This window comes from Condylostylus longicornis, unplaced genomic scaffold (assembly GCF_029603195.1).
Source record: "Condylostylus longicornis isolate FDR11 unplaced genomic scaffold, ASM2960319v2 ptg000106l, whole genome shotgun sequence".
Taxonomy (NCBI): domain Eukaryota; kingdom Metazoa; phylum Arthropoda; class Insecta; order Diptera; family Dolichopodidae; genus Condylostylus; species Condylostylus longicornis.
The window spans coordinates 1,131,584-1,146,834 of record NW_026578074.1 but is presented as its reverse complement, the minus strand read 5'-3'; the positions used below and the strand labels follow the sequence as shown (position 1 = coordinate 1,146,834).

The following is a 15,251-nucleotide window of genomic DNA, read 5'->3' as shown; positions in this document are numbered from 1 at the left end:
AATTTTGTACAGCAAGATCCAGGGTCCTGCAGCGGCAGCAATCCGGAGAATTCAGGAAAAAACTTGGGACGAAGTAAAACAACAACTGAAAGCTACCTTCGGAGTACAGAAATCTTATTTGAAATTAAAAGAAGAAGCAGACTGTATAATTTTTAGAAATGTAAGTGATCTTTATGTTAAATTAAATTCCATATTAAATTTGTTAAATTTAAAATATGATTTGGATGACAATAAATCTTCAGAATTTAATCCAATTAATAATGAAAATTCAATATTAGAAAAATTTTTGAATAAATTAAATAGAGTAGACTCAATGTACCTTAGAACTAAAAATGTAACAACATTAGAAGACGCTTATAGAAGCTTATTAGAAACCAATATATCCGACAGCAAGGTTCCAAACACCAACTCTCAGTATAGGAACAATAATCATACAAATTACAGAAATAACCATAACATAAATTCTAGACATAGTAGTAATAATACAAATTCCAGAAATAACTATAGAAACGCAAATAGAACTTTCAACAATAACAATTACAATAACAACATAAGAAACACTTACACAAATAGACCAATGGACAGAAACTACACTACTAACGAAAAGTTTAGGAATTTTAGGCCCAACCAACAATTTGGTGGTACAGGTAATAATCTACCAGGACCATCTTATAACGAAAATCGGTCAAGTCCAGTTCCAATGGATGTGGATTCGGGTTCCACAGAAAATTTTCACTGTGGTCCCCCTATCCGACATTACCCTTAGTAGACTTAACAATAGAAGGCAAAAAGCTGACCTGTCTGATCGACACAGGATCAGTTACTTCAATTATAAACGGCAATATTTTTGATCGATCTAAACAAAACAAATTAGAAAATCCAATTCAATTAAAAACACTCGCAGGAAACCAAGCCATTAAATACGAAATAACTACAAAAGTACCTGACGAGTTCAATGAAAATTCAACTATGTCCTGGAAAGTAATGGATCTTAGCAATAAAAACTTTGACGCTCTCTTAGGCCAAAATATTTTAAAACCAATAGGAGCAAATATTAATCTTTCAAAGGGGCGGTTAGAAATTAACAACCGTAATATTAAATTTAATTCAGCTTGTCCTTTTGAAAACACTTGTCAAATAGAACCTTTACAAATCAACCATAATGAATTATTTGAAAAATTATTAAATAAAAATATGAATAGAGAAGAAACTAAATCATTAAAATATATTTTAAACTCTAATAGGGATCTTTTCTATAAAGAAGGAGATCGATTAATATGTGTCAAAAGTGTAAAACATCAAATAATTACAACTACTTCCCAACCGATTTATAGTAAAATATATCGGTTTCCAAAAATACATGAAGGGGAAGTAAATAAGCAAGTTCAGGAAATGTTAGAGCAAAATATTATTCAACCATCCAGTAGCCCTTATAATAGCCCTATATGGGTAGTACCCAAAAAATTGGACTACTCAGGGAAACAAAAATGGCGCATTGTCATCGACTACCGTAAATTAAATGAAATTACGGTTGATGACAAATTCCCGATACCGAATATAGATTCTATATTTGATAAATTGGGTCGCGCTCAATATTTCACCACTCTGGACCTCGCAAAGGGGTTTCACCAGATATTAGTGGATGAAAAAGATCGTCTAAAGACCGCGTTTTCTACACCGCAAGGTCACTTTGAGTTTGTACGGATGCCATTCGGACTAAAGAATGCTCCGGCAACTTTTCAAAGGATGATCAATTACGTTTTAAAGGACTTTATCGGGCGAATTTGCGTTGTCTATCTAGATGACATCCTTATTTTCTCTACATCACTACAAGAACACCTCTCAGCTATTAATAAAATATTTTCAAAATTAAGAGAGTTCAATCTAAAAATCCAAGTGGATAAGTGCAAATTTTTCTCTAAAGAGACAGAGTATTTAGGACACATATTAACACCAGAGGGAATAAAGCCAAACGAAGATAAAATTAATGTAATTAAACAAATCAAACTGCCTAAGACTCCCAAGCAGATAAAAAGTTTCCTAGGCATTACGGGGTACTATCGCAAGTTCATCAAGGACTATGCGAAAGTAGCTCAGCCTATGACTAAATATTTGAAAAAGGGAAATAAAATCAATGAAAATGATATACAATATAAAGACTCCTTTCAAAAATTAAAAGAATTGATTACAACTTATCCTATACTTCGTTACCCTGATTTTAAAAAGAAATTTGTATTAACGACGGACGCGTCCAACTTTGCAGTTGGAGCAGTCCTATCACAAGAAAACCACCCGGTCTGCTTCGCTAGCAGAACCCTTAATAATCATGAATGCAATTACTCTACTATAGAGAAGGAACTTCTTGCCATAGTATGGGCCACTAAATATTTTCGGCCATACTTATATGGTACAAAATTCTTAATAAGAACAGACCACCAACCCTTAAAATGGTTGCATTCACTAAAAGAACCAAACGCCAAACTACAAAGATGGCGAATCAGATTAAACGAATACGACTTCGAAATAGACTATGTAAAAGGAAAAGAAAATCGTGTTGCTGACTTTTTAAGTAGAATGGATTCTACAAATAATGAAATTAATCATATAGATGACCCTAACGAAACACCTTCTAATAATTCAGTTATAACAACAAACCATAGTCGCCATGAAAATCAATTCCCAACATCCGATATAATAATTAATAAATATTTGACGCAGCTTTATTTGACAAAAGAAAAAGAAAGGGAAATAATTATAAAATATAAAAAATTTAGACAAATCTTTATTAGTGAAAATGAAATCAATAATAGCCATTATTTAAATGACATACTTAGACGATTCATTAGAAATGGAATAACTGCTATCTATTCCGAATTAAATGATGAAAAATTTGATATAGTAAAACAGAAACTCACGGAACTCTTTTCTAATAATAATAAAATGAAATTCATAAAATGTACTAAAAAAGCAATAGACATAGAAAATGAAGAAGAGGCCTTAAAATTAATAGAAAAAATTCATAAAGAATCAAACCATCGAGGTATCGTTGAAAATTATACAGAAGTGAAAGATGAGTTTTTCTTCCCTAAACTTAAGGAACTATTTCATAAGTATATAAACAATTGCGACATATGTAATCAATCAAAATATGATCGCAAACCAAATAAATATAGATTCGAAATTTCCGAAACCCCGAGCTCTCCTAATAAAATAATACACGTCGATTTATTTTTCTGTTATAAGGAAATATTTCTTACAATAATTGACAAATTCTCAAAGCATTTAATGGTCCAACGTCTCAATGACCGAAATGCAACTACTATTATACAAGCACTTCGCAACAGGTTTGCACTATTCGGTAGGCCAGATAAAATCGTTGTCGACAATGAGTTCGATAGTCTTAATATCAAAAACTTCTTTAGAACAGAAAATATAAACGCTCACTTTACGTCACCCAGAAGCCATACCGGAAATTCTACAATCGAACGAGCTCACGGAACTTTAAGCGAACACCTTCGTATCTTAGATACACAAAAATCACATTTAACACCGTATGAAAAGATATTATTCGCAGTCGAAAAATATAATAATTCCATTCACTCTGTAACTAAAGTTAAGCCTATAAACTTTGTAAATAACGAAATAACCGATATTGAAAAAATTAGAAAATTAATTGATGAAAATAAACTTAAAACGATTGAAAAACTAAACAAAGATAGGATAGACCCTGACTATAAAGAAGGAGACAAAGTTCTTGTAAAAAATCCCGAAGCTCTAAGATATAAACATAAAAAGAAATATACGTATATTAAATCTAAATTAATTAACGGTAAATTAAAAGATAACCAGAATAGAAATATTCACCCAAGTAGATTAAAAAGAAATTTTAAATTTTCCTCAGGTAACCCAGAAACAAACTCCACTCAACCACTGCCACAACAAACTTGAATTAGCACTGCTAATTTTACTCCTCACTTCAAATACTTGTTCTGCAAACATTGACGTTCGGGTATTGGAAAATCAAGGTGGATTCCAACTAATCAAACGGGAAGAAATTCCTATAATTCAAAACTATTCTAAAATTCTTCACTTTATAAATATTAGCGAACTAGAAAATACTTTAGCACAAATTGAAAATAATATTTACAACACTTTTAACCAAGACAATACCACATTAAAACAATTACAAATTCAAATCGAAAAAACTCGACATAACATTAAAACATTACTACCACACAGACAAAAACGAGGACTCATTAATTTAGGTGGCAAAATTTTAAAATGGTTATTTGGAAACTTAGACGATGATGACAAAACTGAAATTGTAGAAAACATAAAACTTATTGAACAGGGAAATTACAACTCCATTCAGACCATAAATAAACAGATTAAAATAAACGACCAATTTCAGAAAAACCTAAATATTCTACAGAAACGAATTAACGAAAACCAAGAAATTTTAAATATTACACTGAGAGAACAAAACAACACCTTTAGCAAAAGCATAAAAAGTTTACAGTTTCTTTCTAGTTACACAAATATTAACTTACTAAATTCAGAAATAGACAAAGTCCAACAAAACATTCTTTTCGCTAAACATGGTATCATGACTCACTCCATTTTATCCAATGAAGAAATTGATGAATTTGAAATCGATGTTTTTAAATATAAAGAAATAAAAAGTTCACTTATTAGTCTAGATAATAATATTATTTTTGCCATTTTGATCCCTAACGTTGCAAAGGAACTTGCAGTTGGATATAAAATTATTCCAGTACCTAACAAAAATTTCGAGGAAATAAACATTGAATCTACTAATATATTGAAATTTAAAAATGAAATTTACTTTAATAATAAACAGAATTGTGAAAATAAACTAAAAGTAATAAATGGTTGTATAAAAAATTTAATGAATAATAATTTTAAGAATTGTACAAAAAGAAAAAATATTAATTTTGAGATTGTGGAAGTTTCATCTAATATTATCTTAGTAAAAAATGCAAATAATGTAATGTTAGAAAATACTTGTAATAACATACAATACAAACTAATTAAAACTAACTTAATTACATATTATAATTGCACTATAAAAATAGATGACGTAATATTCAAAAACATAGAGAGAAAAATTAACAACCACATAATAATACCAAACTATTTAGAACCTTATAATGTTAGTTATATACCAAATTTAGAAAATATTAATTTGAAGCAAATTGAAAATTACAATGAAATAGAATTTGTAAAATTTGAAATTAAAAACCATTATATTTTAATACTGTCAAATATCTCTATTATATTGCTTTTAATAATTTTTATTACAAAATACTATATGAAAAAATTTTATAAATGTAAAAAACGGCCAAACGATACAAATGAAAATAATAGTAAAGGAAATATAATCTCTGGAGCTCAGGAGAGCTTCCAGCTTAACGAGGGGGGAGTTATATATTCGCTTACGCCCGGAACACCAAAAAATAAAATTTAACTATAACTAAAATTAAATCGAACGTTGCGATCAAATTTCCATACTTTATTACTTAAACCTATTCTAAATCATTTAATCGCAACGTGATTTGACAAAAACAAAATATTTATTTTAAATTAAAATTAAAATTCAACGTTGCAATTAAACTCCTATATGAAATCATTTAATTGCAACGTGATTGAACTTTTACAGACAAAACTAAAGCAAAGTTCCAAATATTCAAATTACAATATTAAAACTTTCCCATGAGAATTATTCTAAACAATTTTTTGCTTACTAAACAGTTATTTCTTATAAATAGAGTAAATTCAATAGCAACTTTGCTTGGTTGGTAATTCAGTAGCTCGTTAGTTATTAAATCGTTTTGCCGTTTAGAAAATAAAGATTTAAAAATAAAGTTAATAAGTTTGGAATTAGAAATTAAAGTGTAATTAATTAATAAATGAAATAAAAAGAACTTTTATAAATCTTAAAATATTTTTTGTGTAAAGTAAAAACTTATAGTTTAATTTAATAAGTTTGGAATTGGAAATTAAAGTGTAATTAATTAATAAATGAAATAAAAAGAACTTTTATAAATCTTAAAATATTTTTTTTGTGTAAAGTAAAAACTTATAATTTAATTTGCGTGTGTGTGTATGTTTATTTATATATTTTGTATGTGTGAGTAAAAATTTTAATGTACGTATAAGTAAAGTACGTATTATGAACATTATGATGATCCTATTTAAAATATTTTAAAGTATAGTTGAATTTTATGAATACGACAAGTTTTTGATTTTATATTTGAAGTTTACCACAGAGTTTTCAGAGATGTCTTCTGCATACTATCAAATATGGTATGATTGTGGGAAATATTTAAGTTTCCAATTTGAGTTCTATGTTATTTTAGTATCTATGTAAAATATATAATTGTACTTATATGTATAAAAATGAATGAAAAGTACAATTGCATTAAAATTTTATTATTTTCGAATCAAACTTTTAATTTGCAAAAATTCTGCACTTAAAACAACGAGTATGTGAGTTAAAATTAGTTTATAATTGAAGATTAAGAATTGAAAATATTTTTTTGTAGAGTTGGCAATTTTCTTTAATTTTTTAAAATCCTGTTAATTTTATTTTCGATCTGATTGAGAAATGCAAGTTAACACATTTGAGTGTTATAAAAAACAATTACCAATAATAAGATATTTAAGAGTACATACAATATTTTTAGTACAATTTGATTTTAATCTAATTTTTATAGAAATCATTACTGATGTGAAGACGTGATTGGTTCCATGGAAGAAAGAATGTGGAAGTAAAAATTTTCTTAAATTTCTTTTTGTAGAATTTTTCCTGGTTAATTTTTGATAATCAAACGGAAATTTTCGTTTTTCTTTCTACGAATGGCAGTTAAATGTTTCGGCTGTCATTTTTTTAATGTCAATCACCTAAAAATCGTTCTTGTCAATAAAATATTTTAGAAAAGCGCAAACAAAATAGTTAACCGTTATCTTGTAGACGATAAAAAAAATTGTTTTTTTGCTGATTTCTTGACTCTTTTGAAAAGCTTTCTCTTTTTTATTTAAAAAAAAATTTTTATGAAGAGAAAAATACAAAAAAAAATCATTAGTTTTCTCCCCATACAATTTCATTTTTTCTATTCATGGCACTGTTAATATTCGAAGAAAAAAAGGATATTAACATGAAAATGGTTATGCAATTTAAACGAACACTTCTTCGATATACATGGTTACTTTTTTATCGTAAAAAAAAATTAGCAAAGAGAAAAAAATTGAGATAAAAGCGAAAAACAAGTAAACTATAGAAGAATGAAAATTGCAAGAAGAAAAACACAAAAAAAATTTAAAAAAAAATATAATGGGGATGCAAAAGGATGCCATGAAAAAGGACGATATTGAATAGAGAACATTAAAACAAAAATGAAATGAGAATGAGGATAAGAGAAAAAGGAATTTTTCTTTTGAATTTTGGTAATTTTTTTTTTTGCAACTATTTTTTACTACAATTTTTTTTATTATTGTAGCTGAATGCATTTTTATTTTGCAGGATTTATCAATTTTTTTTTTTTTTTGTCACAATGTTTGTAATAACGATAAGGAAATTGATGGAGTTCGAATCTATAGTACAATTTTAATTTGAATTAATAATCATTGTATGAAAAAGTACTTGAAAATCTCGAGTTATGTTATTGTTCAAAATGTGAACAGCAAAGAAAGACTGTTGAAAAATATTTTATTTAGTTTTCATATGAAAAATGAATGTAATTGAAAAATATTTTGTGAAATTAAATCTATTTTGTATTAATCGAGTTCAAAGAATACTTTGCTTATTTTAATTAATATTCAGCTGAATTAGTTAAATTGATCTGGATTAAGTATGGTTTCTCATACTAAAGGCTATGAGAATAATAATATTTTTCTCAGATTTATCAAACGAGCTGCCATATAACATGTTACGTTTATTTTTTAACATACAGATTCTCAGGGAAATCATTGCGAAATTCAGATTCACATACATTTTATCAAAATATACAAACTTAGTTTTAAAATTAAGTCTTGGTTTGTATAAGAAATTGTTTTGAATAAGAAATTGTGCTTGGCAATAAAGCTTGTTGTATAGTCGAAGCTCGCAGTATAGTCAAAGATTTTTTGTTTAAAAATGTACAATCATATTTAGATGGAGGAGCTGTGCCTTTTGATAGTATAATTTACTATATAATGACCACATCAATCAATTTATTGTAATCAAAATGAGGAAATAAATTTGATTTTAATGAATGGATCTGTTTGTTTGCCCTTTGAAAAATTTGATAATTTTGAACGCTTTCGATGTCAATTTCTAGTTACAATAGTTCAAATTTTAAGTTGAATAAGTATTGTGATTTTTATTACAAATCTATGAGTATGAACAACTTCAATATGTCTTTATAGTCTACATAGTAGCCTTCTACATTTTAGTGTCATATGTGTAGCGTATAAACATTGTTTTGATGTGGGTAAAGGAAATCAATTTGTGTTGAATAAAAACTCTGGTAAAAATTCTTTAGATTTCTTCATAAATTCATAAAAGAAAGTAAAATCAGCCATTAAAGTGGTAGTAAATTGTATTAAAAATTCCTCTTTCATTCCTTTTTTTTTTTTTTTCTTTTAGTTTTCTAACTAAACCTGTGCATAGTTTAACAACAGTATGGTTTTCTTTCCTTTTTGTAACTAGGAATATTTAATGGTTTTAGTCCTTTTTTTTGATTTTCTCATGGTTTTTCTATACTTTAATGTTTTTATTACAACGGTATTTGAACAGTTTATTGAGAAAAGAATGTATTTTGAGTCTTGTGCTCAATGAAAATTGTTTTTCTTTTCACTTAATTTTATTCTTTCACTCACATTTTAAATTCTAGTTTATTTACTTCACTTCCCGTGCTTGATTTTAATTGAAGTTTTCTTTGTACTTTAGACAATCGCAATGTTTTCTATGACAAGTTGTATAAAAAATCATTTTGTATCAATTCTAGTTATGATCCAATGAATATAAATTACATATACAAGGATATTTAGTGGTATCCTTATTGAATTAAATATATGAAAAGGGAAAATAAAATTTAAGTGAAAGTGAAGGTTTTTTTTTCACTATTTTTAAAAAAAAAAAAAATGAGGAGGGCGGATATGTTGTTGTAGTAAAATAATTTAAATATTTAAATTTCAATATTGTGTAATTAAGAATTAACTTATGAGTAATTAAGAATTGATATTTTGTTAATCTGGTCTGGTTGCAATACAATTCTTTTATTTCAATTCATTTGTTGCCATTGCTAACTGGAATAAAAGAAAGCAAATTTTAGTGGACTTTTTTTAACCAAATTTATAAAATATCATGAATTGTAGAAAACAATTTTCTACTAGAATTTATTTAAATATTTAAATAAAATATTCTTGATCCTAACATAAAAATTTTGTTTTTTCTTTTACTAATATGTCCATTTCATCCTTTTTATAGTTAGCCATGTTAAAAAATATTCAAATTTTCTTCCAATAATTTTTTGCTTATTTTCCTATTTTATAAATTTTATCATAATTTTTATTAATAATTTTAATAAAGACGGCGAATTTTCATAATTTTGTTTAAATGTAGATTATACGCTTAGAATTTAAGAATTAAGGAAACCGTAAAGGATAAAGAATAACATTCATTTTATGCGATATCCTTTTAAATATCCTTTTCAAAATTGTTAAAGAAAACTTTAACTTTTTGGAAAAGGTGACGGCGGTATTTCTATGTATTTTCAAAAATAATTTTCTATTTCTAAAAAAAAAAAATAAAAATAAAATTTTCTAAAGACACGAAACAAAAAAGTTTTTTTTTCTAAGGAAAAAATTAATTTAAACTTTTTAATCCTTTAAGAATAATTTTTGGATTTTTTTTCTTTTTCGATATTCTTACTTTTCTTTCTGTTCATGTTTTTGTTATTTTTATTTAAATTTTATTTGTTCATACATTTTCTGTACATGAAATTTATAATTAGATTTTTGTTTTCTTTTTGTTTTTTTTTGGCTTTGATTCTCATGAAAATTTCTCAAAAAGTTTTCTTTTTGTTTCAAAAATATAATTTCATATCAATGCAAAAATAATTTATTTTTCAATATTTTAAAATGAATATTTTAAAACGATGGATTTGTAGTTGTATTGGCTAAATAATCAAAAAATGTAAATGATTAAAATTTTTAAGGAAAAAAGTATAAAATTTCGTGTTCAACCTATGATTGACAGGTATAACATATATGGAATTTTAATATATGTACGAACCTTTAAATACAATTAAATTTTTGTCTTTAAAAATATTTTTAATAGTTTGGTGTTTGTTAATGAATCTGTTCTATAATCAATTAGAAACGTGAGGTACCCTCAAAAATTAGAAATTTCCGCGAAGCAAAGAACACCACCTTCTATAATTTTTCGGAGTATGCATTGTAAAAAAACAAAAGAGCAGTGTGAAGAAAACCACAGCATTAATTTTAATTGCCAAATAGTATGATTAACATTTATCATGACTAACTTACATGATCAACTTGCATGATCAACTTGCATGATCAACTTGCATGATCAACTTGCATGATCAACTTGAATGACCAACTTGCATAATCAACCTGCATAACCAACTTACACGATCAATTTGCATGACCAACTTGCATGACCGACTTGCATGACCTACTTGCATGTTCAACTTGTATGACCAACTTGTGTGACCAACTTGAATTACCATAATTTGTGTGACCAACTTGAATTACCATAATTTGCGTGGTCACCTTTTATGATCAAATTCTAAAATACATGATATTTGATTTTTTCTTTAATACTTTTTATCATGCTGGTCTGATAGGTCAATCATATTATAATATGATGAAATTGAGTGAAATTAAATCTCTTTTAAAGTAATTTTAATACTAGTGTTTGCGCATTTACTCTATATTATTTATTGGGTTGAGAAAATTAAAGTCTATAGTAAAAGAGAACAGAACGTCAAACCGGTCGAATCAACACTATAGCCTGAATATACCTGTAATAATTCCGAAGTTATTTCGTGTACGCCAAAGAAATTTTTAAGAAATATTCAATAATTTTCAAAATTTCAACAAGGTCTTTTAAATTATCATACCCTTAATTAAGTATTAAACCTTAAACCTTATTGTTGTATGAAATTTCAAGTGAAAATTTAATATTGAATTTTAAGATTTCCAAGAATCTCTATGTCTATATATACAATTCAACTCAACATCGCCAAATATTTGTTGAGATTAACAACAAAAATAAAACAAAAATAAAAGAACATCTACATTATTAAAATTTGAAACGAAAATATTTTTGTCATCCTGTAAAATCAACCACATTTCGTGGTATTTTCCTTAAATTTTTGGTTTTCGTTTCCGTTTCTGTTTTCTTTTTTTGATTTTCTTGATGAATTAAATTCTGAAATTTAGTTGTGCAGTTGAATAAAATTTAAAAAATTTATACACATTGAAATTTCAATATTATTACAAAATAAACGATGAAAATGGAAATCATATTTTGTATCTATATTAAATTTTAAAATATTTATATAAATGTTTAAAATGCATTTGTAAGTGTGTATATATTATGTATTGAGAAATATTTGATATTCATATTATGTACATTATAAGTATGGGAAATGAATGTTTCAAATAAAACAAAAGAGAAAAATGTAAATGATCCTTTTGAAATCCATTTTGAGTTGAAACAGAAAAAAACAAAGTGAAAATGAAAATAAAAAATTACCAAAAAAACAAAAATATACGAATAAGATTTGAACATATTATAACAAGGATACAAGGATATGTGTACATGTGCCCGTATATCCTCCAAGTTTTTTATTTTGATTTTTTGGTTTTTTAAATTCTTTTTGAACATCTTATCATATAAGTATTAAAAAAGAAGCTTTGAACTCCCACATTCATTCAATGTTTCATCATTATTGTATTTTGTTTTTGTTTTGTTGTTTGTTTTATGGTTGATTCTGTTATCCTTCGAGATATGTTAAGTTCGTTTTTTTTTGTATATTATTTGTTATTTTTATTCGTTTTATCCATAGCTCTTACTAAGATACTTATATTTTCTAACATTATTTTTCTTATTATTATACAGAGTCCTTCTGTTGTTAAAAATGTATACATTGTGATATATATATATATGTATATATACTTTAATGTAACCTCTTTTATTCGCACCCCCGTTTTACAACCGTGCGTGTTTCTTAGTTTATTTCGATTCTTTTTCTGTTTTTATTTGAATTCTGATGAATGCATTTCATTTTTATTGTTTGCTTAGGTTTAATAGCGCAAAAAATTAGCAGATCGAAAAAGATATATATCAAAAGTATATGTATAAAATGTTATATATTACTTTTTATTTTTGTAATATATTCTATTACAATATTCTCTCTGTATATAGGATGTTGTAGAAGGAAAGCAATAGGATAAATTTGAAGAAATTTTTGAATTAAAATTTATCTTATCTGTGATTATAATCACAATTTATCAAATTGATAGGATTTTCATTATGGAGATTTGATGCAATATAAAAAAATTTTACCTTGTACCATGGAAAAATCCAAAAGTACCAAGATTTTTTCATAAGAAAGTAAATTTTTTTTTTTATAATTTTAATAAACCAGAATTTTTTTTTTGAAATTTCAAATGAATTTTGTTCAGATTTTTTGAAATAAAATACATTTTATCTAGGCAATTATTTAAAATTATTGAAGAAAATTATTTGGTACACCTGGGAAATGAGCTTGGGAATAATCTGAGATGATATTGTAGGATAAATATCAAGCTTAATTAATTGGAATGTGGTCTACAATAACGAATAGTGGAAAACAGCCAACTATGTGAGGCTTCTTGCTTCACACCTCTTTCTCTTTTTAATTGAGCACTCGAAAAAATTTCTTTTGGTCTGAATTAAAAGTATAATGTAGATTAATATTTTGGTAGAAATTTTACCTAATTATTTTCAAATAGTCCTTCTTTTTATGGATTTCGGAAATATAACAAACAATTTTTGTGACATACTGTATGGAAAATAACATTTTAGTTTTGAAAGAAAGAATCGCATATTATTTTTTTGTACCCTTTGAATAAAATGAGTATAAAATGAATGAATAAGAATGATATGTGAACGAGTAAGTGACTAAAAAACGCAAATACAATGATGAGCTGAACAAAATTATTAAAAGAAAAATTAATAAAATAGAAATGAATAAAAGAGGAAAAGCAAAAGCAAAAATAAAAAAAATATGTTAAACCTACATATGAGAACCACTTGAAAACATTGTATTAAAAAATTGTTTATATTATCCTTGGGTATTTAACTTTTATTTTGTTTTTCTGTTTCCTTATTATTTTTTTGTTTTTTTTTTTTGCTTTCTATTCTATTATTTTTCTTACTATCATGCTTACTTTTCTTCTTTTACTTATATTTAGTCCTTAATTTATTAAAGTTTTATATTTGTATATGTGTTTGTATATTTGAAAAATATGACGTATAACATGAAGTATATATAGAGACTAGTTATCGTAAGTACCTTCCTTTTATGTCCTGTTTAACAAATACAAAGAAAATAAATAGCAGAAAAGAAAACAAAAAAAAAATATTTTAAATAAAAGAGTAAAACAAAAACATCAAGATTTCTTAGATTCTTTATGTATATAATGTGTACAGAGTAAGGTGTACTTTGTGATGAAAATAAGAAAAAGAGAAAACAAAAAAAATGGAAAATGGAGGACATTCTTTTTCTTTTGTATATGGCAATTCAAAATTACTTTTGGTAATTATAAGGACAATATTTTTCTATATACTTATACGTACATTTTAGTTTTTTATTATACGTGCATTTATACAAGAATATTATTTGAAAAGTATTATGAATTTCAGCTATCATTTGTTATACCATTGGTGGTGAGCAAGTCAAAAGTATGAAAGTTTGAGAAGTAAAATAATTTAACATGATTTTCAATATGAAATACATTCTTGTTATTTTTCATTTATTCGAAACGAGGCAGTACTCGTATTACTATACGCAGCAATTGAAAATCTCTTCTACTCTCCCGAAAAGGACAGAAATTCGCAATCCCAACAACATTCAGCTTTGCAACATTTGTACCATGACACTAGCTGCTTATTGTCCTTAAGAATAATCTGAAGTCCACTCTATTGAAACACATTACGAAGTTCGAGCAGCTTGCGCTATATTAAAATTATAATAATTTCAATATTTATAAAATTGAATTGGATTGGAATAGATCAGGACCAACTCCAGTGTAGACAAAAAAGTACGCTCAGAATGATGTTAAGTTCAGAAATATTTCATCTTGGCCAAAAAAAGGAAATCTCTTAATTTAGTTTCCTATAGTTGACGGTACTACTTGTAAATCATTTTGTTATATATAATGGAAGAATATTGAATATGAAAAACGAATACTTAATAAAAAAAATTGGGGGGAAACACGTCGAAATAAAATGCTTTCGAACACATTAACAAAAAAAAAAACAAAAAATAAACGAAAAAAAAAATGAAAGCTTCCTTTCAGTTTTCAAACAATTAGAAATATGATGAGGACCTTAACACCGGCTCCTATATGTATATGTATAATTATTTATTCTTCTTGTCATCTCCTCGAATTACTTATAAAAGTGTACATATTTAAGGAGAGATTTATAAAACTTAAAATATGCATATGAAGTTACCTGTATATGAATTATGATAATCAAAGGTATAGGTTGAAAATTGTACTAACTCGTTTGTTTAAAAACAGGATGTGTGCATATTTCTACATTAAATACATTTAATTTCTTTGTAATCTTACATACACGTATTGTACTAATTATTTATTATTACGTTTATATGCAATATTGTAAATATATATAGAAGAATATGTGTATACAATAATGTACATGCATTTGTATAAATTAATAGAAACTGTGAATGGGAAATTTTAACAGTATTGCACAAAGAGAGTCCTAAACATATGAAATTGAATTGTTTCTGTTTTTTTCTTGTGTACACTGTAAAATAAGGTTTAACAAGTTTTTAAGTGATCCATATCAACGATACTTTTCAACGAATTCTTCATATCGAGCATATATCGACTACGCTTTGGAAGACGTCTATAATTTTTGCTTATAATCACACAAATCATAATTACTACTTTAATTTTGAATTGGGCTTAATTAACGATTGAATTCG

At 26.2% G+C, this 15,251-nt stretch overlaps 1 protein-coding gene across 1 annotated transcript in view; it reads left to right on the top strand.

Moving 5' to 3' along the window:
• Positions 1-313: 313 nt before the first annotated feature.
• Positions 314-15,251, top strand: part of LOC129614186 (uncharacterized) — a 41,533-nt gene continuing 26,595 nt past the window's right edge. Inside the window, exons 1-5 of the mRNA XM_055528617.1 lie at positions 314-716; positions 905-1,073; positions 1,245-1,698; positions 3,280-3,551; positions 4,105-4,324. Coding sequence (XP_055384592.1) covers positions 314-716; positions 905-1,073; positions 1,245-1,698; positions 3,280-3,551; positions 4,105-4,324 — 1,518 coding nt within the window. The remainder of the gene's footprint in view (positions 717-904; positions 1,074-1,244; positions 1,699-3,279; positions 3,552-4,104; positions 4,325-15,251) is intronic.